The 25247-nt window shown below is 54.7% G+C and overlaps 8 protein-coding genes across 8 annotated transcripts; 5 read left to right on the plus strand and 3 right to left on the minus strand.

The window, feature by feature from the left end:
- Positions 1 to 105: 105 nt before the first annotated feature.
- SPSK_03067 (bacterial alpha-L-rhamnosidase domain protein) lies at positions 106 to 2654 on the plus strand (the record flags this gene model as incomplete). The annotated part of the gene is made up of 3 exons (XM_016729910.1): positions 106 to 1118; positions 1183 to 1222; positions 1287 to 2654. The coding sequence occupies 3 exons, from the start codon at positions 106 to 108 to the stop codon at positions 2652 to 2654; spliced, it is 2421 nt and encodes an 806-aa protein (XP_016585103.1).
- A 203-nt stretch (positions 2655 to 2857) lies between these two features.
- On the minus strand, positions 2858 to 4900 carry SPSK_03157 (Amidase family protein; the record flags this gene model as incomplete). The annotated part of the gene is made up of 3 exons (XM_016729998.1): positions 2858 to 4640; positions 4709 to 4786; positions 4845 to 4900. The coding sequence occupies 3 exons, from the start codon at positions 4898 to 4900 to the stop codon at positions 2858 to 2860; spliced, it is 1917 nt and encodes a 638-aa protein (XP_016585104.1).
- A 1829-nt stretch (positions 4901 to 6729) lies between these two features.
- On the plus strand, positions 6730 to 7984 carry SPSK_03412 (uncharacterized protein; the record flags this gene model as incomplete). Its single annotated transcript, XM_016730250.1, has 2 exons — positions 6730 to 6831; positions 6896 to 7984. The coding sequence occupies 2 exons, from the start codon at positions 6730 to 6732 to the stop codon at positions 7982 to 7984; spliced, it is 1191 nt and encodes a 396-aa protein (XP_016585105.1).
- A 2057-nt stretch (positions 7985 to 10041) lies between these two features.
- On the plus strand, positions 10042 to 12972 carry SPSK_03025 (C6 transcription factor; the record flags this gene model as incomplete). Its single annotated transcript, XM_016729869.1, has 3 exons — positions 10042 to 10160; positions 10331 to 12716; positions 12802 to 12972. The coding sequence occupies 3 exons, from the start codon at positions 10042 to 10044 to the stop codon at positions 12970 to 12972; spliced, it is 2676 nt and encodes an 891-aa protein (XP_016585106.1).
- A 2993-nt stretch (positions 12973 to 15965) lies between these two features.
- SPSK_03515 (uncharacterized protein) lies at positions 15966 to 16940 on the plus strand (the record flags this gene model as incomplete). Its single annotated transcript, XM_016730353.1, has 1 exon — positions 15966 to 16940. One exon carries the CDS (start codon positions 15966 to 15968, stop codon positions 16938 to 16940), a length of 975 nt encoding a protein of 324 aa, XP_016585107.1.
- Positions 16941 to 17381: 441 nt separating this feature from the next.
- SPSK_03636 (uncharacterized protein) lies at positions 17382 to 18020 on the minus strand (the record flags this gene model as incomplete). The annotated part of the gene is made up of 1 exon (XM_016730471.1): positions 17382 to 18020. One exon carries the CDS (start codon positions 18018 to 18020, stop codon positions 17382 to 17384), a length of 639 nt encoding a protein of 212 aa, XP_016585108.1.
- Positions 18021 to 20958: 2938 nt separating this feature from the next.
- SPSK_10992 (RTA1 domain protein) lies at positions 20959 to 21204 on the minus strand (the record flags this gene model as incomplete). The annotated part of the gene is made up of 1 exon (XM_016737213.1): positions 20959 to 21204. One exon carries the CDS (start codon positions 21202 to 21204, stop codon positions 20959 to 20961), a length of 246 nt encoding a protein of 81 aa, XP_016585109.1.
- Positions 21205 to 21241: 37 nt separating this feature from the next.
- Positions 21242 to 23167, plus strand: SPSK_03186 (uncharacterized protein; the record flags this gene model as incomplete). The annotated part of the gene is made up of 1 exon (XM_016730027.1): positions 21242 to 23167. The coding sequence occupies one exon, from the start codon at positions 21242 to 21244 to the stop codon at positions 23165 to 23167; it is 1926 nt and encodes a 641-aa protein (XP_016585110.1).
- Positions 23168 to 25247: the final 2080 nt, after the last annotated feature.

A 25247-nucleotide genomic window follows, 5' to 3' on the forward strand; every position in this document is an offset into this window, starting at 1 on the left:
TCATATTATCGTCATTTCATTGCGAGACTTGATAAACAAAATAATCAATAAATTCCTTTCAAATACAATTCTAAACTCACTTGGCAAGAACATGACAAAGCTACCATGGTGGTTGGAATCGGTAGCCACGGTTTGTCGAAAGCCTACGTTCTGGTGGCTGTTTTGAGTCAAGTGTTCGGTGTAAAGGCAGACACAAGAAAATGCTGGAAAGATACACCGTGCGACAGTCGCTTTGATGAGACGGCGTTTCCTGGACCGTGGGAGGACAGTATTCTCGCCGCGGCAACACGCACAATCACTCCAAGGTCGGTCGTCGAGACACTGACAAAAACAGTGAACGGTGACCTAATACCGACTTCGCGTGCACCTTACGACCCGACCAAGGTGCCTCTCGTACTCGCCGGCAATGGCTCACAGGTTGTCTTTGATTTCGGGCAAGAGGTCGGTGGTCTGGTGACGTTGATATACACCGTTAGCAGAAATGACGAAATACATATTGGGGGTGACGACGACGACGACGACGACGACGACGCGGAGAACCGGGATCACAGTACGCGCGACGCACCGACATCACGCAAAGCACGCATCGGCCTTGCATTTTCCGAGTCGAGCGACTTCATCGGCCAGTGGTCCGACGCCTCAAACGGCGCATTTCAAGGGCCCGATGGTGCTATTTATGCCGAAATTGATGAACCTGGCGAGACCACTTACACCATGCCAGACGCCTCACTCCGGGGCGGATTCCGGTACCTCACCGTGTTTCTCGAGGCCGACGGTGACGGCAACGCCGGCCTTGTGGCTGCTCTCCACAACGTCACGCTTGACATCGCATTCCAACCCACCTGGCCCAACCTGCGCGCCTACCAGGGCTATTTTGACTGTGACGACCCGCTTCTCAACCGCATTTGGTATGCCGGCGCGTACACGCTGCAGACCAACGCCGTGCCGCCGACGACGGGACGTCATGTGCCCTTTTTGAAAACAGGCTGGGCCAACGACGGCTTGTTGGGACCTGGTCATACCATCTTGGTGGACGGCGCCAAGAGAGACCGCGCTGTGTGGCCCGGCGACATGGGCGTGGCGGTGCCGTCACTGTTTGTGAGCACTGGCGATATGGAGTGAGTCCTACGTGCAGCGGTTGGCAGCCAGAATCGGAGTGCTCCATTCAGCTAATGCCGGTAGGAGCGTCAAGAATGCGCTACAAACCATGTATGACAATCAGGTAAGAGCATAATGTCCTCCAGCCTCCACTTTGTGTATCTTGGACACACTAACAAGGAGGACAGAATCCCGACGGCTCGTTCCCTGAGGCCGGCCCGCCACTGTTGCAACAAGGAAGCGATACGTACCATATGTGGACCATGATCGGGACGTACAATTATGTTTTGTACACCAACGACACGACTTTTCTGGCACGTAACTGGGCAGGCTATCAGCGGGCTATGTCGTTTATCACGGCGAAGCAGGTCCAGGTTGACAGCAAACGGGGGTTGCTGAATGCCACTGGCGTGCGTGACTGGGCCCGACTCAACGTCGGCGGCAACATGACGGAGGCGCAAGTAATTCTGTACCAGACGCTGACGACGGGCACACAGCTGGGAACTTGGCTGGGGACGAATGCAACTGGGAACACGAGCACTGTCTGGGCAGCCGCCGCTGAGCATCTTCGAAACATAACTCTGGCTACCTGCTACGACCCACAGGTCGGCCTTTTCCGCGACAATGCTTTACCCTCCTCGAAAATTTATCCACAGGATGCCAATGCGCTGGCCCTTGCGTTCGGTATGACCAGCAGCAGTGTCACGGCCGTTTCCTACGACGTGGACACATTCTCGGTGAACATTTCCGACAACCTTGTCCGCAACTGGCAATCTGCTGCCAATCCGTATCCCGTTACGCCCGAGCTTCCTGGTCATGTATCGCCGTTTATCTCATCATGGGAGGTTCGCGGTCACTTCCTGGCGCGTGAGACAGACCGCGCCTTAAAACTGGTGCGCTCTGTTTGGGGTGGCTACCTCGATCGGCTCGACGGCAGCCAGAGTTCTTTAGTCGAGGGTCATGTGATAGATCCTGGAAGCGAGGGACTCTCTTTTGGTTATCGATGGAACCGTGGGTACGGCGGCGCACACAATGACACAGCCGTCGCCGCGAGCTATACGAGCCACAGCCACGGCTGGTCGGCCGGACCGACAAGTGCACTCACCGAATTTGTGCTGGGTTTGTCTGTGACGGGCGTTGCAGGATCGACGTGGCAGTTTGCGCCCCAGATGGGCGGTCGTGGCAGCGGGACGAAGGGGATCGGTCGTGCAGAAGGCGGGTTCATCACGCCGCTGGGAAAGTTCCAGGCGAGTTGGGTGTGCAGCTGTTTCGCCAACGGCACTTGTGATGATATTGGGAAGAGCGACAACTCCTTTGAGGCAACGGTAAACACACCACAGAATACGTCGGGCGTCATCATCCTTCCAATTGCTGGAATCGTCGAGAAAGATGCCATGAAAAGTGGAGCTGCCGTTAGAGTGGTTTTAAATAACTTTGTGATACAAAATCCTCAGATAGAAGATGTGGGAAACAGGGGGAAAGACAAAGCGAGCGTGGCTGTTCTGCACGTTCAAGGGGGAAGTAACACTGTAAAGATATCTCGGGTATTAGATTAACACAAAACAGACAACGTTGGAGAAGACCGTCTTTGTCTATGGTCAGCCAAGGCGGGCTTGAACAGTTGGCAACGAACGAAAATAAACAGAAAATCATCGAGAGCAAATAAAAGCAGTTATCTTGCATGGGATATCTCCGACCTCTCATCCGCCAACTGCTTCGGGTATCGTTCGTTTGAATTTCCAAACCGTCGGAGGACAGTTCACTCGCTGGCTTCGGGCTTGGTTTTCTGCGCCGTGCCAATGACGTCCACCCAGTTAGGGGCCCGTACATTGCGTTCCGCCGAGATGACCTCGGCATCCAAGCCGAGCCGCAGCAGGTCTGTCTCAGTGGCCCACTCACTCGTGGCCATAATACCGACCGGCACCTTGCCCACGACGTCGGGGCCGGCGATTGTACCCGCATTTGGCTGGCCCTCAGGAACAGCATAGCCGGCCGGGAAGCTAATCGACGGAAGACCGCAAAAGTTGGCGAGCCAGACATACTCCATGGTGCGGATTGTCGTGTCGCCGTCGCTAATACCCCAGTGGCTTTCGTTGGGGTTTCGGACTGGCCAGCCAGCGCAGCTTGTCGTCGGCGTCATGATGACCATGCCAGGGTATTTGTGCCACAGGTGGGACAGGTGATTGGCAAGCAAGCGGCGTAGTTTTTGAGCAAGCAGGTGGTCCGTGGATGGTGTCGTCCGGCCGAGCGCGAGGAGAATTCGGTTGGCCATGGTCAAGTTGCCGTACTCCGGCAAAAGGCCGGCAGCGTCAGTCAGCACAGTTAAGGCGTGCGCTGTTTGACCCTCGACAAGGTACGGGATCTCAATGTCCACTGTCTCGTAGCCGTGCTCCCGGACCAAGCGGTCAATGTAGCTCAGACAAAGTTCGCGCACAACAGAATCGGCACGCTCGAACCATGCGCGAGGAATGCCCAAAGTGCGCTGCGAAGTCGCGGAAGAATGCGTGACCGATAGCGAAGAGGGATATGACGGTTGGGCACGGTCGAGAAGAACAGATGGCGGTGGCACCGGTGGAAAAATGGACGTAGGGTGTGGCTGGCCGAGGACAGAATAAACAGTCGCCAGTGTTCTCAAATCTCCGGCGAGGGGACCAAGACACGCGCACGTCATGCAGTGATTCTGACCAGGTTTGAAGGATAGGCGACCGTGGGTCGGCTTGAGACCGTACACAGAGCAGAAAGAGGCTGGAATCCGGACGCTTCCGCCGCCGTCACTGCCGAGGGCGAAGGGGATGAGACCGGACGCTACGGCATATCCACAGCCAGACGAACTGCCGCCAGTGTAGTACTTGGGGTTGTAAGGATTCGGTGGTGTGCCGTAGTTGGTGTTGTTACCTGGTGTGTCCAGCCCAAACTCGACCATGTGCAGAGACCCGATAATGACACAGCCGGCCTCTTTTAGCTTGCGGACCGACCAACAATCAATACTTCCGTCTTCGAATTGGTCGCTCGTGTAGTCGTTGACGGAACCGAGGCACGATTTGTACCCATCCATATCGTACTCGTTCTTGACGGCGGTCGGCACGCCGTCGAGAGGGCCGAGGGACTTCTTCTTGCGGTACCGGAGCGTGGAGGCTTCGGCAGCCTTGAGAACGAGCTCCTCTCTCGATTGGAAAAAGGCAACCTGGTGCGGTCCAGGCTCCTCGCCGGCAGAACTTCCCTTTTTACGAATCAGTGGCAACAGGCTCCGAGCCACGTCTGTCGGAGTCAGCTTTCCAGAGAGGTAGAGATTGTGGTAGTCCTCCGCCGTGTAGTATCTTGTAGACGGGTACTTGTCTGCGGCCGGGACGGGAAGAGATGCTGGCAAAGTCAAGTCAAGGCGGCTCTCTTTTGTCCATTCTGGCGCATCGGGGTCCGGCAAAGGCACAATAGTTGGCTCATAAAAGGGCTCGTAGTCTTGAATATCCACAAAGATCTTTCTGAGCGAGCCAAAGCCAGCATTCAACCAGACAAAATGGCGCACAAAGCCGAGCCATTCCATGCTGCAATTGGTTGTCAGTGTCATGTCGTGAACAGTGGAGGTTACACGTACCTCAGCACTGGTCCTTACATGTAGGCGCAGACGACCAGGATCGGGCCCCGAAGCGCGGGATTGGATTTTCGACCATTGAAGTAGGGCACATCCGGGCTTGAAGAGCGTTTAGTACAGATCCCATATCATGATCTTGGTAGGGGCCAAAACATACCCTTTGATCGGCTCCGGGTAGTTGATATAGCCCCGGCGTTTACTGTCGGGATCCATGATAGGTCTAGTTGTTGGCCCTTCACCGGTGGCGGTTAAGGTGCTGAGATTGATGAGAGCTGTCAAAAGGCCACAAACTACTGTAGCAAAATCGAGAGTTGTGAGAAACGAGAGTGGTGGGGGGGAAATGCCACAGAGAGTATCAAAATAAAGAGGGAAGTGGGAAATGGAGGCAGATAAATATCACGCGGTGGAGGCACGCGGTGGAGGCCAGTGGCCGAGCAATTACAGAGCCAATTTCGCAGTAATCCCTGGGCAAGGGGGCAATAGGGACTCTGCTGTGTGAAGAAGAAAAACGAGATGGCGACGATATGAAGGGTTAAAAAAGAGGAGCAAAACGATCCGCAAAAAGATGCACAGAAGAGCTGCAGTTGATTTCCGGCCTCGTATGGCACACGTGTTAAAGAGGGCAGGAACGAACGTGTACTTCGAATATTAGGAAGCAAGCTGGCAGTTTTGGTATGCGCGAGGGGAAGGTGGCTTCGTGCACGTCGTAGCATCGTCCGTTCCTTCCGCTACCGTCAATCTGGTGGAGCAAAGCGATATGGCGCCTGCCCTGTGAGCATACTGTGTCTGCTTGCGGCTCTGGTGAGGCAAGTGCGATCAAGCGGTGACGAGTGACCACCAGTACGAGCATCAAGTGAGCTCCAGTGAAGGTGGACTCCATTGGAGCTTGGTAGCAAAGACATCGGTAGCTGAAAGCTGAGCTTTGAGCTGCGTTCCTTGTTTTACGTTTCCGTTGCAGATCTGCCTATGCAAGCCGCACAAACCAAAGCCCTGGCGCTGTCGTGGAGCGGGTGCCATCTTGGGCCTCTAGAGATTTTGTACTTTTAAACAAGCAGCCATTTTGCTTCATTGCTCTTTCCGTTTGCAACATCGTTCCCTTCTCCGACCGCTACTTGCCGGCTTCCTGGTGCTGTAGAACGCCGGAACAGCCGGCACTGTAACTGTAAGCAGTAATCTTAGCACTGGATGTTCTGTGTCCGCTACTTTGAACACTACACTTAAAGCGCACTGTATGTAATTAAGGCTAGGCTGTTCTCCAGACTGCCGCTTTCACATGCATCCACTTCGGCAGTCTGCTGTTGTCCCAATTCGCGCTCAGGGGTGAAAACAAAGCGGCAGAGGTTCCGAAATGCTGCCTTGAGTGACTGCGACGTAGGAAGGCTGCTGAAAGGAGCCGGTTGTTTTACAAACCCGAATGGCCGACGACTTGGCTGCAGTGACGAAACTGCAGGTAAGGTCTGTTCTCTGCGATGCACTAAAGAAACCCCGCTATGGTTCTGTAGCGACCGTACTCCACTGAGATGGAGACACGCGTTCAACGGTGCGGCTTGTCAACAAATCTAAGCTGCCCCATTTGCAAGACGGTTTAATGTGTGGTATGTTTGTGTTTGGGCGTATTGCCGTATCATTCACCAACAGGGGGCCGAATGACAGGAGTGGATCCAAGAGAGCTGAGGGTGCTGTTTGACGAGCTCCGTTGTTGGTGAGAACAGAACAGGCTACACGTTTGCACGTGACTCTCTGCAAACAAATTAGACAGCCCCCCGCCTAAGCAAACTTCAGCCTTGTGCATCGTCGTCCATACAATATTGCACTTTGCACCAACTGAACCGGATCTTCGTTTGTCAGAGGACACCTGGTTTTTTTACGCCCGCACTCGTCATTATTTTTACCTAGCAGCTTTATTTCGTCAAAATGTCTATTACGCCGACTACACGCGACCAGCACCACGTCCCAGAAACCCCCTAAATACCTGTCTTGCCCAGTCTGACATTTGATACGTGACTGTTTGTGACTGCGTGATCGGATAACTTCCAGGCTCCATGGCTAGACAGAAGAAGCAAAAGAAGAGTCCTCAGGCTCTACCATCTGCACCACCCGAGCTTGTGGAGAAATCGCCTGCCGAACTTCAAGCAGAGCTTGTGGTATGCTGCTCCTGCTCTATTTCCGTTTTCGACAAACTGCAATTTCACGCTGACTTTTGTATAGGAAAAATACAGCGAGTTTTTAGACGAATCGCTCATCATTCTGATTTTCGGCGAGCAGGGCTTTGAAAAGGCAGACAAAGCTCTTGCCTCCCTTGCAGAAAATGTCTTCGCCGAAGAAGCCACCGGTTTCGACTCGAGCGGCCTTCAGGGCATAGCCGCTATCGACGAGACCCAAGACACCTCCGGCGCTTCGTCTTACCACACAACGGCTGAGGACCCGAGCCCGCCGAGCCAAGTGGCGTCCGTATTTGGCAACGGGTCTGGTTCCATGTCCGACTCACAATCCACTCCGCTGTCGCCTGACAGCGGTGCGCTCGACGACTGGCGTGCCGTTGCCAACGACTTGTCCGCCGATGGAACGAGCACGCTCACTGTCCTTCGAGATGCGTTCCCGACGGTGAAGGAATCGGATATTAGGAAAGCCCTCAAGGAAAGCGGCGATGACGTGGACAGGGCATCCGATGTCCTGCTCAACTTGGAGCATCTTATTGAGACAGGCCAGCGTCCCAAAGGGATCGATGCCTTCGCCGTCGACGACGTTGCCGCCGAGTGGAACCAGAACAAGAAGAACAAGAAGCGGGACGCGAACATCGCGTGGCCAAAGAACAGCCACGAGAAACGGCTGCACGTTAACTACAAGCTCGCGCCGGCGGGCTTCGACGGCGTGTATGAAATCGACGACGGGAAAACGCCCGCTCCGAAGCGCGGCTCATCCAAGCCGTTCTGGGACACCACGGCACGCGAACGACGCCAAGGAGATGACGAGCGCGCACTCTATGACAGAATAGTCGACGAACAAAGCAAGGGCGATAATATCGTCGATCTCCACAATGTTCCCGTCAAGCATGGCATTAAGATCGCCCTGGAACGCACCCGCTATTGGTGGGCGCATTTGGGCGAAGACCGCATCCGCAAGGCGCAAGACCACCCGTTTCGCATCGTCACGGGCATCGGGCTGCACAGCCCCGAAGGTTATTCTCGGATGTACAGCGACGTCGAGCGAGCTCTCAAGAACGAGGGCTGGAAGTTCAATGATGGCTATGGCTATTACGATATCAGAGGCAAAGCGGCCAAAGAAAGGACGTCGTAGAGCAGACGAACTTGCTGATCCCGTTAGTGCATACTGACGATATTGACGACGTCATGCGATAAAACGACTTTTGATTTTGCAACCGAGTTGGAGAGCAAACTGGAGCATTGAAATGCGTTGTTTCCAGGGAAGCGAACCAGGGCTTTTTATACCACCAAGCGACACCCTCATAACGCAGCGTTTTGTCTTGTCTTTTCTGTTCTAGGTTTTTTTCCACATGTTATCTGGTCTCGGATTTAAGCAGGACAACATGTAACATGTACCATGCGTCTTTCAGCGAAAACTCGAAGCCATACCAATACAACATACATAAATAAATTCGGGCAGTAAAAAGCTCGGTTTCATCACGTGGACCGCAGGCCAGGCCGCTAACGCCCGATTTGACCCCTATCAGCACTAAAGGTGCAACATTAGAACGAAAAGTGACTCACAGTTTTATTGCGGGGCAATCCTTTTCTGCGGAGTTCTGGATTATTAACACTGCAAAACAGCCAAAAACGGCCAAAAACGGCCCAAAAAAGCGCCGACTGGGCCTGTGCCAACGTCATAACCCTGTTTTTAAGCTTTCGCTGTGACCTGTAACACGGGATGTCCACTGAGCCGCTCCTTCCATTCCCCACCACCACCGCCCAGCGTCGACACCAAAGACAGACTTCCTATTTTGGTCTGAGAGGGCAACGTGGGCCTGGATGCCTTGCGAGCCAAGAGCGCTGGCTACCTGGGTCGTGCTTACCTTTGTCACGGTGCATCGCAGTATCTTGGTTTAACAGTGCGTCGGTGGTAGCGGTCGCGCCTTCTGTGCAAGCCCCTTTTCTGTCAAATCCTCGGCCGAGGAAGCGGTGCATTCCCACTGTTCGCACCTGCCACATGCCATGCCACCCCGTAGGACTTTACGCGCGTCGATGGCTGTGTGATGCGGAGGAAGGAACGCCCAAGATAAGACGACCAGTCAGCACAGCATGACCTAATTATCTGGGCGCTTCCAGGCTGTCGTTCTTTTTCTAGTTGTTGTTAGTGCCATTCTGTCGCTTCCTCGTCTCTTGTCTCCAGTTAAGTCCGACCCTTTGACGTCGTATGGCCGTCGAGACCAAAGAAGAGAGAGGGCGAGACGATCGCAGCTGCCACCGCCAGATCAGAAAAATTCCTTCTTGTTCTTGCCCTTTTTGGTTCTTTCCAATTCTCTTTCGCCTTTTCACCAACTCTCCTTCCTCGTTTTCCATCGTCTTCCGTCAATCGAACTGTTTTCCTTCGTCGATTCTTCGACCCGCCTCTACCGCGCCTTCCTCGACCACCGCTAAAACCAACGACCTCCGATTTCTTCTGAACCCCATCAGCATTGTCGGCATCCTCCCTTCTCAGCATTTCGCACCCTGCATTCCGCATTCCTCTGTTCTATTTGTATTTCTTGGACTTTTTTCGTATTCTTCGCATTCTCCATCCTCCCTTTGCACGCGCAGTCAATTGCGCATCGTTGCATCGTTTGCATCGCATCTTCGTGAGCGCGGGGTCTGGTCTTGACGTTTCATGAGCTGTTCAAACTCACCACATTTGGCCAAGTTAACTTTCTCTCGTCTTCACGACTTCTTTGTTCTTCGCATCGTGCGTTTTGACCCAAGGACATCGCCTTTCTCAATTCTTAACATTTCGACCCCTCGCCGTTACGCTTCCATTTCGCTGCATACCCGGACTGATTCGTCGCGCAAATCCTTGATCCTTGCGCGTAATCAAGACTGCTGTCGATAGGGAAATTGCCCGGGACGACGACGAACGACCTATACGCAGTACTCGAAATACCTTTGGTGTCGCTGGGCGTGCTCTGGGAAGCGAGCTCGCCTAGTTTCTTCAGTCCAAGGCAGAGCTCTCTCGCGTCTGCCTGCCCCGCGCCTGGTTTGGCTTTGCAATATTTTCCAAGAAATATCGCCGAGCAGGCCTCGTTGCATGAGAAACGAGAGACCTTCACACCGCATCAAGTGGAGGTAGAATCCTTTCCGCATAACAAATTTCTCGCGCCTTGACGATATTTCCACCACACCAGACGCACCACCAAACCGGCAATCATGTCTCCCACCTCCCAGTCGACCCCGTCGTCGAGCGGTCGGTCACCCGAAGAGCAGTTCCGGGTTGTGCGCAAGAGAAATCGGGTACCCCTGAGCTGTTACCCGTGCCGAACCAAGAAGTATGTACCCATGTGCTTGATTTGTCTTGCTTTTTTATTTTTATCCTTTGGTGTTGCTGTTCATATTGACTGAATCAATGCTGACCAGATTCTTAGATTGTAAATATATATTTTCCAGTTTATCATGTGTGGCACAGCCAATGTGCCGGAAAGACTAACAGCTAGTGTAGGAAGTGTGATAGAGGTCACCCGTGCAGCAATTGCGTTAAGCGTGATGGCGACAGCGCGTCGACATGCACATACGCGGCGCCCGTGAATCGCAAGAAGAATCAGGCTGCATCAGCAAGTCCAGACGACATGCAAAACCGCATTGACAGACTAGAAAATTTAGTCTTGTCTTTGATGCACACTGGAAACGGAGTGGACGCAGCGACTGCCGCATCTGCAGCAAGCATTGTCCCAGGGGTCAGCGCTGCGACCTCAGTATCACGCACCGACAGTATATCATCAGCACCCAAGGACACGGGCAGCAGCCAGCCACAAGACGATATGGACGATGAGAGCGACGTGGACGATGGACTGGCGACCTCGCTTGGTGTCCTCAAGGTCGACACAGATCGTGGCAAGTCCATGTACATCGGCCAGGAGCACTGGCACACGATTCTGTCCGACATTGCCGAGGTGAAGAACTACTTTGTCATGCACCGCAAAGACCTCGAGAAGAGTTACGAGCGGGTGCTCCAGAGCAAACCCGCCACCGCCAGAGAAGCGCCGACATTCTTACTTGGAGCTGAGCCAACGACGGAGGGTGATCTCCGCGCAGAGCTACCCCCAAAATCGACCGTTCTCACCCTCTGCGGTCGTTACTTCAACTCGATGGACAACGCCGTGAACATCATCCACGCGCCTACTTTCAATGCACAGCTACGCAGCCACTGGCAGAATCCGTCAAAAACGCCAATCATGTGGCTCGGCCTATTATATTCAGTCATGTGCCTGGCCATGCTGAGCTACCACAAGGTAGGCGACGAGCCACCTGAGTGGAAGGGCCACGCTATGGAGCTCGCCTCGCTGTTCCGTGTACGCACGGTCCAGTGTCTTACGACGGCGGACTACACCAAGCCTGTCGAGTACACGGTGGAAACCATGATTCTCTATGTGTTCGGCGAGTACTCCTCCCGCTGGGATGCTGATCTAGGCCTCTGGCTGATCGGCTCTCTGATTACGAGAGTGGCCTTCCGCATGGGATACCACCGGGACGCCAAATGGTTCCCATCCATTACGCCCTTCCAAGCCGAAATGCGCAGAAGGACATGGGCCCTGGTGCGGATGTGCGACGTGATGTTCTCCCACCAAGTGTCGCTGCCCAACATGATCTACGATCACGATTGTGACACGCAGCTCCCACTGAACATTTTCGACGAGGAGTTTGGCCCGAACACCAAAGTGCTCCCACCTTCCCGACCCAACTCGGAGCCCACACCCATTGCCTACATGATTGCCAAGGTGAAGCTGTGTCTGGAGCTGGGTAACATTCTCCAGGCAACGACGCGCGTTGGTAAGCCCGTTCCGTACGAAGAAATTCTCCGGTACGACGCCCGCCTCCGTGAGGTCAAGGAAGAGATTCCCTCTCACCTCAAGCTGCAGCCTCTGGAGGGCTCGCAAGACCCCTTGACTCTCATCATTGCTCGGTTCAACATTGATAGCCTGTACCAGAAGATCATGTGTCTGCTGCATCGCAAATACCTATCTCGGGCGAGACAGAATCCACGGTATGCCCACTCGAGACGGAGCGCGATCGAAGCTTCGATGGAAACACTGCACCACCTGCAAACACTCAACAAAGAGTCGCAGGCCAACGGACGGCTGCGGTCTATCAAGTGGTATGTCGCGTCCATTGCGACCAAGGACTTCCTGTTGCCAGCTATGCTTGTAGCACTGGAAGTTCGGTACGACAACCTGGCCAGCAAGGACGGCCAAGAAGAAGACGGTTTCTGGACGCGCGAACAGCGCGCCGACATGATTAACATGCTCACCACAACCAAAGAAATTTGGCGGCCTTTGGCAGATGGCTCGATGGAGGCCTACAAAGCCTACAACATCATCCGCATCGTCTTGGAGAAGATTGGATCGCCGCCACCGACAGGGCCGCGTCCTACGGAAGCATTTGTGACGTCCGGCATCTGCTCCATCGATCCCCCTTTGGCCGCCAAGTCCACTCCGTCCGACAACTCCGTACAGGTCGACACTCCTCTCACCGATCCGGCCATGGACCAGTCTGACATGATGGCCCCGCTGAACATGATGTCTGGGACGATTCCCGGCTTCGAGAGTGCGTCTACGACGACCTCCCCATCCACCGCTGCCAATACGGCTGCTATCAACACGGCTGCCACCAATTCCATGTTTGGTTCGATGCCGGCGCCTGGTGGAACGGCGTTCGACACCATTGACCCAACGCTCTCGGCAGCCATCGATGGTGGCTTGACGGCGACCGATCTGAATGGAGACATGATGAGCTCCATGGCTGGCTTTAACATGTTCAGCCAGGCGATGGGCAGTGGTGTGCCAAACATTATGGATGACGCCATGGACTTTACGACCAACTTTGACTGGGTAAGCAAGACCTGATTAAATCCGAATATCTTGTTGCCTGCCCCTGCATTTTCTCTCTTGGCCATCGTCGCTAATTTCAGGACAGGATACACTTCAGTCATACGCACAGAGCGGTCCATTTGCCGCTGGCGACCAGACCTTCCAGTTTTTCAGCAGCTCGGATCAGCCTCTTGGAACGAACGTGGCTAGCGACGGCACCGGAAACACCTTTAACTACAGCGGCACCGACATGCCGAGCTCCGGTCCTTCGACGTGAGAGCATTCTTTGATTGGGGGCTATGGTGAACGCCGTGCTACAGACAGCATAGGCAGGGTCACAAGTACTCTAGAGCCCATGGCTGTAGGTTTGTTTGTTATGTCCTTGTTGGCCCAATGGGCTTGATATTTAATTTTGGGTCTTTGGACTGAACTACATTGGTCTGGTTGACCTCGCGAGATACAAAAAAGACACTTGCACCGGACGGTATGCCAAGTGGCACAGGTTTGGCTTTGGGATCATTTATTTTTCACGTTTGCTTTTTTTTTTTTGGAACATCACCCCTAGTGTATTATTGGGAACTCTTGGATTGTTATATATGAGTCAATGGATTATTTGTTACGAGGATTGCACGGTGGGCAATAAAACAGCAGGCCACCACGACGAAATAGCCTTACACTCTCAACTCAACTCAGTTTATAAGCTGCTCACAGCCGATACCAGTCCCATGACCAGACTTTATTCACTGTCGTCTTCGATCCGAGTCTTGGGCCCGACTCTCACAATCTAGCTCATCCTCTACTTTTATATATAGCTCACCTGCGAGCGAGACGGACAAGATGATGCTTGCAGCAAAGCATCTCAACCTTCTTCACCATATGCGTGTCCTGTGCCAAGGACGGGTCATCTGGCAATTCTGCTGCGATTCCCAAAATCATTACTCGACGACACAAGGCATTTGTTCTGTCATTTTTGGTCTCATCTCTCGGGAATAAAACCCACAATTCCGCGGGTCGGCAGCTACCAGTCCGCCTAGCTTTCTACCTTTCCCCTCGCCTCAGCCGTTGACCTCGCCGTATATGGTAGGCTACACTTACCCGCTTCCTCTTTCTGTCATCCCATTTTGTCCAATTTGTGGTTTCAATTTCTATCGGAACATTCACCGTCAGATCCGCTCGCAAGAGCCTGCTCTCCTTGCTTTTCAAGGAATATTAGCAAAGAGTCGTCGATACGACGTCAAGAACAAGGCCTTAGCCAGACAAGGTGATCAGTCCCCGACCTTTCTAGATATTTCTCATTTCTCCCCAGGCAATCCCAAATCCAACCGCCTCTCTCCGCAGTGCATAACTTTGCTTTACTTTCTACCCGTCTTTTCTAACTGTTCAGCCAGAGAGGGACAATCGAGGAAACAATTCGCAATATTACTACACGTGTGCTATCATATCCGAGCAAAATATTCCGGTACCCATTTGTCCGCATTTTGGTCAATGCTTAGCGTGGACGATCGGCCAAAAACATTGTCGACGATCGACGACTACTACCTACTCACGTGGAAGTGCGGCCTGAACCAAAATGACAACGGAGCAAGCAATGATCAGCAGAATATCAAAGGACATTGTGCTGGTTTTGGCAATTCACCTGCTCCTGTTAATATCCAAAGGTTCCATCACTCTCTTCCGTGCACGGTGCACTAGGCAGAGTTCTCTTTTCTAACTCCCGGATTTCCTTTCCACTAACAAAAACTTCCCCAGTTCAGGTCATATATCTGGTCGAGAGAGATTAACCCCACAGCTACGCAATCTCAACCGAAGGGTGCAGCAAAGGGACATGGTGTGGCACAAAGATCATCTAGCCGAGAGGACATCAATTCCGTGTCGGCAGAATGCACATCCCGAACTTATCGACTGCTTGTGTAGTGCCAGTACCAAGCAGAAAATCACAAAGAACCCGTTTCCTCCAGAGCACGTACGTTCCATTTTCTCCCTTGACCATCACGAGCAAGTTCAATGCGAACAACAAGAAGCGATACTAATGCCATGTCTACCCTTTCACGCTTCTGGACATACCCTCGTCGCTGTTGCTAGTAGTATACAGCCTTTTCTCACCACAATCGAGCCGAAGTAACTGCCTGTCTGGTTGCGGCAGGCCAGGTTGCGAGTCCGTATGCAGGCCACCCTCCATGGCCTCCTTCGTGGCACACCCCTTTCACAATCGCTGTCGTTGTTATCGCAACTGCATGTACATTGGAAGCCTGCTCACCGTGCTGAATAGAGCTTTCACATACGGCGTGAGATTGCTTCGTTTGCCTCCCCAAGTTCGATGACTTTCTACTTTCCTTTTATGTTTTGCAGCTGTGCAACGTACAAAACAAATATCGAAAGCACTTCTCCCGCCGGGTACGTACTGGGATGGAAGGCACAGAGGCTTTTAGCCTTCTCTTGTTTTGGTATGTTGCTCCTGCTCTGTCAGTCGTTAACACTCCCTCTATTCCACTCACTTTCTGCCCTAGCCCAGCGATATATTTATCTCGGCAATCTACCACTTATTGACGTCTTGGTTCCTTCCTGTCCCCCTCAATTGTTCCGTCTTGGGCCCAATATGACAGTTGTTGGCTCCGTGCTCCCAAGTTCGACGCAGTTGGCCGCGGGTACTCTCGGCCAACGACGTCAATTAACGTGCCCCTGCCCAGCGGTCTCTTTCTTTTTCTTTTTTACTCCTTTGTATACTTGAACATGCAGCCGAGGGAATGGAGAGGGGGTGCTAGTGACAGGGGCCAGGCAAGCAAGAAAGCAGCTCATCTACAATACTTTGGCCCCGCGATAACTAGGCTGTAGACGTCTTCATCTGGCTGACATCATGCCGATAAACTCGGCATGCTTTCTCCCACCCTGTCTTCCTTTTGGTGTTTTTATTCTGTCCCCTGCCTCTTCCCTTTCTTTTTCCTCATCCTCTCCTGATCCCCCCCCCCCCTCTCTCTCACTGTTCTTCTGTGTGCTTTAATTGTCTGGTTCTCTGCCTCGTCCCGTCGCTTCGGTTTAAAATTCCCCGTTGCAGCCAGTCTTTTCTGCATCTCTCTTTGCCTGCTAGTATCAACTATTTGTGCTGCCTTGATCTGCAGTTTGGTATCAGTGCGGATCAAGCTCAATCCCCGTTGTTGTTTTTTTTCTTTCTTTCCTTTCTTTTTTGAGTGGACTCTCCTCTGGACTCTGCTCTTGGATCCACCATCATTTTGTTACCGGAACTTCTACCATTCCTTTAAAACCACCATCACAATGCGGTGGACCTCATTCACTCTCGGTGCCACCCTGGCACTTTCTGGCACGGTGTACGGCAGCTATGGCTCCAACATGATGCTCGACGGAGCAGTTGGTGGCATGTTCCAACGTCGCGACGCGGGCCAACCGGATGCCGCTTCGGTTCTCGAGGGCCGCCAGGCCGCCGCGGGCCGCTGTGGTGCCGACGGCGGCAACGCCAAGTGCCCGGCAGGCCAGTGCTGCTCGCAGTGGGGCTACTGTGGTGTGGGTGGTGAGTTCTGCAACCCGATTGCACTCTGCCAGTCCGCCTTTGGCTCGTGCCTCGGTGCCTCGCAGTCGGCCACGGCCGCTCCGCCGCCTGTGACGACCACAAAGCCGGCATCCCCCCCGCCCGTGACGACCACGAGTGCGGCTCCTCCGCCGCCCAAGACGACGACGACCCCGGCCAGCCCACCGCCGTCGACCAGCGCGAAGCCGCCGCCACCGGCCTCGACATCGCCCGTGCCGCCCGGCACACTGGTGCCCAGCACCAACGGCATGTGCGGCAACAGCACGACGTGCGCGGGTTCGGGACACGGGTCGTGCTGCAGCCAGTTCTTCTACTGCGGCGACGGCATCGACTTCTGCGGCACGGGCTGCCAGTCCAAGTTTGGACTGTGCTTTGGCGGCGTCGCGCCGCCGGTCTCGTCCGCAAGCAGCGTCGCGGGCGGCAGGCCAACGACGAGCGCCTCGGCCACGCCCAAGCCGAGCGCCACGAGCGCCACAAGCTCTGCGGCCGCCGCGCCACCCGCTTCGTCGACGTCTGCTGCGGCCCTGCCGCCCGGCGTGTCGGTGACGACCGATGGCTCGTGTGGCAATGGCAAGACGTGCAAAGGCTCGACGTTTGGGGAGTGCTGTTCGCAGTTTGGCTTCTGCGGCACGGGCGACCAGTTTTGTCCTGCCATTGTGGCCTGCCAACCGGAATGGGGTCGCTGCGACCCAGCGACGGCCTAGGCAGTATTACGATACTGACGGTTCAGGATTTGCGTGAACATTTTGCAATATAGAGGTGAGGTAACAAGGGGATATGCAGTGGTTGGTATCAAAGAGCAAGGGCGGTTGTTTGAATGGGCTCATCAGCCTAAAGGAAGACAAATATTGTGTGCCACTGTTTATTTACAAGGAATACAAGTCAAGTTTAGGGTAGAGAAGCATCTCTGCAAAGTTTAATGCAATTTGTATTTTCTTTTGATACGGTTTGATATGTTTTGTAATTTCAAGTGCGTCTTTCTAGAAATAAATTCGGCTTTGTAGCAGATGGGAAAAAATAAATGAGACAAATACACCGTCAGGTGTGGAAGAAGTGAAAAAGTGTAGAAGTGAAATAGGTATAAAAATACAACAGAATGAAAATAACGGCAACTGTCTAAAGCAGTGCAATCTCTTGACCACCTCCTATAAGCCAAACGCTTTCTGTGCAGTGTGCCAGTAATCCAGGCGTTCGCTCGTCATGGTGGCACCCACACAGCCCATGTACGCAATGAAGCCGTCGTCCGTGTTTGTTTGCAGCTGGCTGCGGATGCTGGCGCACTGGCTCGACAGGAACCAGGCGCCCGAGCCGAAGTTGTAGTCGTCGACGGTCAGGAGAGCCAGGACGGCGTCTGGGTCACCGTTGGCCGCGGCCACGCCCGATGCCAGCTCGGGGATCGCGGCGGCGTACTCGGCATTGTAGGCAGGGGACTGCATGTTGCTGGTGCCTTTGCCCGCGACCTTGGGGAACTCGGAGTGACGGTAACGGAGCTCGCCCGACTCGACGGCGACGAGGGCAAGGACGGCGGCGATCTCGGGGGCGGTGGTGATGCCCCACTTGGCCATGGCACTGATAAAGTACGGCGCGGCTTGGACGTTGGTGGCGCACTGGTCCGGGTAGTCGACGTTGGCGCACGACAACGACTTGGGCATGACGGAGCCGACGATGGAGGCGGCAGTGGCATCGCGCCGGATGAAGCTGTGCACACCGGTGTCGGGGGTGGGAAGAGCAGCAACAAGGCTGGCGCAGAACGCCGCGAAGACGGCAAGGCGTGAGAAGGTCATATTTGCGTGGCTGTAGGATGTGAGATCAGATGAGGCGAGGCAAAGTGAAAGATGAAAGATGGGCCAAGCGCGAGAAGATGTAGGAATCGAGACTGGGTATCAAAATGCGTTTCCGCGTTCGGAAAATATGTGGTGTAGGTTGCACGGTCGTAGGTCGTAAATATGGGATGCCAAGGTGATGGTGAACAAAGATGGGTGTTCGTGATGTTTGTTCTTTCTGTCTGTCGGTGGCAAAGTGGCCAGCAAATAGGAAGACCAGTGAATAATGAATGGAAAGGACGACCAGCGAAAATTTGAGCAGTGAAGCAAAGAGTGAAAAGGGTGCAACGACGTGCAAAGAACGCTGTTGTTGCGTCAAGCTGGTGAACCAGGTGTTGTATCAAACAAAAATGAAGGGAAGACGGCACGAGACCAGCGTTGAATGAAGTGAATGAGAAGCAGAATGCACAAAGAAGATGACTGAGCTGGCGACAGAAGAGACTGAAGAGAGAAGAAAAGAAAGAAAATACGCAAAGAAGAGCAGACGGCCGAGAATAAGAGGACGAGAGCGAACGGCCATTCAAGGCCAAACGAAACAAAAAGGACGTGCACCTGTCGTCTGTTCCTTTGTCGCCATTCTTTGTCTTTTCCCCGGTAAGGATCGCCAGTGTCGTGTCCTCCTCTCTCTTGCCTGAGTGTGCGCCTTTGTTTCTCTGGTGTGCCTTGCATAGACTTGCAGGCTTTTCTGCGAGGATGTCCTCACCCCTGGCCAGATTGTCCGCAGCAAATGGAGTCCTCAATGCATGACTGACCAGACAGCTGAATGGACGCCCCGTATTACCCGTTTTGGCACCGGCCTGGTCACCCGTGCTATTTTGTGCCGCCTCTCTTTGCTCTGTCCTGCTTTTGTTTCTTTTGTTTCTTTTGTTTCTTTTGTTTCTTTTGTTTCTTTTGTTTCCTTGCTCGTCTCTCTGCCGTCCGTTGTTTGTGCTAAGAAGCCAAGGAAGATGGACGAAACTGAGGAGCTGACGAGACCATAATAGCTCTAAGAAACCAAGGAAACCAGGCGGCGCCAAAGCTCACCGACTCTGCGACTCCTGCCTGTGCCAGACATCAAAACGATGTGGACAGCAAGAGACGAGATGGGGCAGAGATGGGCTAGACAAAGGACGCTGCTCGTATTGTCCGTCAAATAAACAGGTCAGTCGTTGCGCCGCCGTCTCGTCGTCCCTGTCGCCCTCTGCCCATTCACAGGCCGTCGCTCGCCTCCCCACAAACACCGCTTCTCCATCGCTCACCATTCTGCACTGTCTGGTTTCTTGTCGATCATCGTCGACCAACCAGCCCTGCAAGAACAAGCTTTGCGCAGGGGTTGAATGGAGGGAGGCGTTTGTGTCTTTTGCGTGTATGCGGCCTCCCATAGGCCGGCGCTGGTCTCTGTCTTGGGTGGTAGTGCGTTTCAACTTTTATGTCTTGGCCTGCAGACGGCGCGAATGTGTTTCAAAACATTTGCCATCAGCAGCTCCCAGAAGCCCCTCAGCCCCTATTCTTCACAGGCTGCTCTTGCCTACTTACCCCTTTAAGCCACTCCTTCTTAACAAGTTGCTCTGTCGTGCCCAGTAACCCCTGAGTTCTGGCCCCTGAGTGGTCCGTCTTTTAGGGCGTGGTGCCCTGCTAGTGACATGTGGTCAGCGCCTACTGCCTTGTCTTTGGCGCTGTGTTCTGGTGGCCTTCCCGTTTCGGAAAGAGCCGCAAACAGAAGCAATGACAGATGGTTACAAATACTTCGTACGACATACAATAGCAAGGATATCCGCGAGTGTGACATGATAAGAAGGCAATTCGCGAGACGCCGTAAGCTTATTTGGAGTGAATAAAAGACGTATTGTTCGTCGAGTTGATTGTGAGAGTGTTTGCATACTGTTGGCCGTCTCAGTTTTGGCAGGCGGTGAACAGCGGTAGCTCCTTCCCTAGCTTTAAATCGTGACCCCACTCATTTTCCAGCAAAAATAGTCCCAAATGGAACCTTCAAAATTTCACTCTTTTCTTTCCTTTCTTCCATCTTCCTATTTTTTCTGCCTCACGGCAAGCAACGCAAAACCATCACCAAAACTGACAACCTGAGTTTACCTTCAGCCTAGTGACACCTAAGCGAGACAAAAGTGTGCCTTCGACAAGCAATGTTTTATTGGACGACCGCAAACCGAGTCGGGCAGAAAAGAGAAGACGAACGATCACGAGACAATACGCGAATGACGACGCAAAATTGGCCATACGGAAACTCGTAAAGTGACAGCCGATGCCAGGATGCCATGATGCCATCTGCTCGCCCATCTATTGCTTCATCCTGCGTCCAGAATCAATGGTCTTCTGTCACAAAAATGGGGGAAGAAGGCGTCCCCTGGTCTCGGTCGGTCTCTCGTTACGCTCGTCTCTCAGCGGTCTCGTCCTCGACTTGGTATCCTGCCCTTGTCTCGCGCGTCGTTGGGAGTAGCCGAGGCAGGTTGTCATGTCCTTTTTGGTTTTGCTTCTTGCTCCAATACCGCCAGCGTCCCCCACCGGCTTCGGCCGACTGGGGACAACCCTCACAAAGGGGGAGTGCTTTTGTTCTTCACATAAAGTTGACTCTTCCGACGGCTGGCGCAGATCAGACCTTATTCCTCATCCATTCTCGTTTTGAGAACGAGGAGCCTTCTACCCGTTGCTGGGCGCCCGACCGTGACATGAGATCGTTTTGCATCTTGCCTGATCGGTCGGGAATCAGTTGTGGTTACATTCTTGCAACTGTGACAAACTGTGGCAAACGGTGACAATGTTGCGACGATGCGACGATGCCGTGTAAACGATGATGCCATGATTGTGAAAGGACTGGAAATTGTGTGTGAAGCAAAAAAGGCTTGGCAACGCTTGCGAATATGCAGAGTCTATAACCCCAAAATACTGTCCCAATGTCTCTACCCTACAGCAAACTCTCGTACTTGTCGAGGCCCGTCTTGCCTGGCTGCGTCGCCATCATACCATTTGTGTTGTTGCTGTTGTTGGCATTGGCCATGGAGTTCATGGAGTTCATGGAATTCATCCCCATCCGTACCCCGTTCTTGTTATTTGACGACATCATGCTGTTCACACTACCCATACCGCCCATAGTGTTCATAGACCCCATCGAGTTCATGCTACCCAGGCCCGGACGGTTGTAGTTGGGCATGTAGTTGGGCGTCGACGCGGTCGTCGTGGTCGGTGTCATGGACGCCATCGAGCCCATGCCTGGTGGTGGCGGCAGACTAAATCCGGAGCTCGGTGGCTTGGCCGCTGCAGACGATGCACCCGTCACGGGCGGTGGCGACAGGGAGAAGCCGGACGAGGTCGCCGCCGCGGGTGAGCTCCATGCGTTGCCACTGTTCATACTGCCGCTGCCACTGCCGGCGCCCCAGTTGATACCGCTCGTCGTAGCAGGAGGTGACGTCGTGGTGGGCAGCGACGGCGTCATGGCCGACCATGCGGATGCACTGCTGACGGCCGTGCTGCCCGCCGAGGTCGTGGTTGGGTTCATGGGCCGGGCCGGCAGCGCTGTCGAGAACTGTGTCGACGAGGGCGTCATGGCAGCAAAGCTATTGAGGTCCGGCGTCACGGTGCGGAACGCCGGCTGCTGTTGTGGTTTTGGGGCTGGTGGTGCTTGTGCTGTTGTCGGCGTCGGCGTGGGTGTGGACCACGAAAACGCGGGTGCTGCGGAGGCAGCGGCCGACGCAGTGGCCCGTGGTGTCGTGCTTCGGTTACCGCCGAGGTTCGGCGACAGTCGTCTGGCGCTCGCTGCTGGTGTCGCGTCCCAGCCGCCGTCCATCAAAGCATCGCCACCCAGGCCGCCGCCACCTGTCTTGCCCTTGACCAGCCGCTCAAAGTCGTCTTCCACATCGCCGCCGCCGCCGCCGCCGCCGCCGCTGCCACCCCCGACATCAAAGGCGGAACCGCCGATCCCGGCACCAAACGACGAAAATTCGTCCATGAGGGCAGCGTTTCCATTCAAAGAGGAGTGGGCGGCAGCCGCGTCGGCGCCTGACAGTTCCTGCAGCTTGCGCACCTGCTCGTCCTCGACGCGTGACGACAGCGTCTTGATCAGCTTCATAAACGCCTGGAACTGCTTCAGGTTCAAGAGCGGGCCCAGGCTCATGGTCCACAGCACAGGCAAGAGCTCAAACGCGACAAAGTCGGCGTCGACGATGCCCCCAACGACACGCAAGACGTTCAGCGCCTCCATCATCACAGCGGGCTCTTTGGTCTTGATGCCCTTGATCAGTGGCACAATCTTTTCCTGCATGGTGTACTTGTCGAGCGCCGTCGACGTGGACGTGCCGCGCTTGGACTCGCTGCTGCTCAGTCCGTCGAGGCCGTCGCCTCCGCCCAGCTCTGTGCTGTCGGGCGAGCCGCCACACAGAATGACAAATGCCTGCAGACCGCGGATTTTAATAGCCAGGCTGCTCGTTTTGCTAAAGATGGCAGCCACGACGGGGAACAGCTCGTGCTTGATCGTGCTAAAGTCAAGCACGGGGAGCATGGCCGGCACACTGCGCAGCGCCGCGTCAACAACCGCCGGCGTGGGCGAGTCGAGTGCCGTCGCGACGATGGGCAAGACGTCGTCTTTGAATTCCTTGCCGGTCGTGTTGTCTGTGATGATCACCAGCCGGTCCAGCACGACCATGAGGCTTGCATCGCGCGACGGGTCGCGCTCTTGCGGCGTGTTCTTGTGGTTGGCGGTCGCCGCCGCTGCTCCAGGCACCAAAAAGTGCTCCTTGAGACACGGCAGCACGCGGTCGGAAAAGACGCGCTTGGCCGACGGCAGCAGCTCCACAATCCTAAACACATTCTGCAAAATCTGCGGCGCCAGCTCGCGGTCCTTCATCTCGTCGAGCAGAGCAGGCAGCACCTTCTTTTCCATGACCGACTTGGGGAACGACGGCAGCACCTTGTTGAGCCCGCGCATAAACGACGACTTTTCACCGTGCGTCTTGGCCGGAAAGGCGTCCAGGAACCGAATGGTCGACACCAGGATGTTGTCAAAGTACTCGCTCGTCTGGAACTCCTTTGCCGTGAGACGCTGCGCGGGTCGCCGTGCAATCAGGCGCGGCAGCACGTGCACAGCCAGCTCGCGTGGCAGCGGTCGTGACGACAGGTAGTTGTTGGTATTGGAGGGCACACCGCCCGCAGACGCGAAGGCGCGCTTGTACGAGGAGACACTCGCGTGCGCCTCGATGGGTGAACGGTGCGGCGAGTTGTAGAGCGCGACGCACAACAGGCCCAGCGAGAACATGTCGGCCGAGGGCGTCAGGTTGTTGTCGAGCACGAGGTCGGGCGATGCGTAGTCGAGGTTCAGCTGGACCGACTTGGGCAGCCGAGCATCCATGTTGAGGATCTCGTGCACGCTGACGGGCGGAAACGACGCCGACGGCCCTGCGGCGCCAATCTCGGCCGGCCCGCAAAACGCCAGCCCGCTGATCTTCCAGTCCGACTTGGCGTTGACCAGCACGGCGTCGGGCGTCAGGTTGCCGTGCACGAGCCCGGCGTTTTCGTGCAAGAATTCGAGTGCCTTGCCCAGCTGCAGCAGGCCCTTTTGGATCTCGAGCTCGTCAATCTCGATTTCGCGCCGCCGCCGCACGCCGTCGGCGTCTTCTGTGACGTACCGGCTGGCGCGGGACCGCCCGCTGCTGCCGTGTGCGCCCTCCTGCTCGTCCTTTTCTTGCAGCAGGCTGGTCAGCGACGCTGTCACGGCCTCGGTGGCGAATTGCAGCCCGCCGCCGCGCGTGTCCTCGACGGGCTCGACCAGCTCCAGGATGCTTGGGTGCCGTAAACGCGCGAGCGAAGACGCTTCTCGTTTCAGTCGCTCGACCACCTCGTCGGCCGCCTTCTTGAAAGCGGCGGCCCCCGAGCGGCCAAGCGAGCTGGCGTGTGCGTCGAGGGACTTGCGGTCAAAGACAAAGACCGAGTAGGCCTTGCCCGTTGACTTTTTCTTGGCATCGTAGATCTTCCACGGGCCGGCGGCCGAAGTGGGCGTGGCAGCGACGGTATAGCCGCTGTTGATTGTCGACGAGATCGACTTGAAGGCCGAGGTGAACATTGCGGCTGTGAGTGTGTTTTGCGTGTTCGTGTGTCTATGTGAGTCGTCTACTAAAGAAGGGGATGCAAATCAGAGTAGAGATGTTATGATACGGCGCAGTCGACGTGCGGGCCCGTCATGACGGGGGCCGATCGGAGGAGGAGCTGGAAATGTCGGGAACGTATCGTGTGCGATGGTCTGGATCAATCAGGGTAGCTTGCGAGCTAGAGTGCGGCCGTCGTTGTGGTCCGACGACGGCAATCGAAGACGAACGTCGAAATGTCGATCGAAGCTCGGATGATATGGAGGACAGGGGTTAGGCTCTCGGCTGTGTGGAGTGCGACGGGAGAGGCAATTGTTGTTCGAGAACGACAGAGGGCCACTGGGAGAACGAAAGTACGAAGGCTTGCGGCGGCACGGCGGAGTATGTGTCGGGGGAGCTCGAGGCGTGAGGTTACGCGTTGAAAATGCAAAAGTTCAAAGAGCAACGTTGAGGTTGGAGGAGCTGATGAAACTGTGGATCTGGAGACGGGACGAAAGCGTAAGGTGCGAACGTGCTAGTGGGTCGAATTAGGGAAGGAGCATGGCAGAAACGCTGCTACCTAATTTGGGTGCGTGTCTAGGTCGTCGACAGCGTTGGCGTTGAATGTGCACAGTTCTCTGGAACGAGAGAACGAAGAATCTGAAGCAGACCTTTATAAAATCGCAAGAACAATGCTACCAGCTCCAAGTCCCTTCTTTCTTCGCTATGAGCAGTGCTTGATGCGCCTTGCCGTGTCTCGCCGTGCCGCCTGTTTAGTTCCACGTGATGACGCACGTGACCATAAGTCCGACAAGCGCCTAGACCCCTGACTGCCCTGAACCGGCGCACTGGTCCCCTGTATGACTCCGATCAGGCTCCGATGGCCGCTCAAACGGTGGGGAAGAATCGAAAGGCGTGAGAAAAGGAAGCGCAAAAATCCGCACACAGAACATTCGGGGCGAGATATGTTGCTCCGAACGCCAGGCCCCCTCTGACTCCCCCTCAATCTGGTATCTCTTGCTCGTGCCTTCGGTCTCAGACGGCTTGTTGCGGATCAATTGCAGTCGACTCATTCTTAGACCGAGTTTCTTGGCTGCTCTACTTTCGTTTTTTTTTCCTTTTTTTTTTTTCGTATATTAAC

The sequence above is a fragment of the Sporothrix schenckii genome (genome assembly GCF_000961545.1).
Source record: "Sporothrix schenckii 1099-18 chromosome Unknown Cont47, whole genome shotgun sequence".
Classification (NCBI taxonomy): Eukaryota; Fungi; Ascomycota; class Sordariomycetes; order Ophiostomatales; family Ophiostomataceae; genus Sporothrix; species Sporothrix schenckii.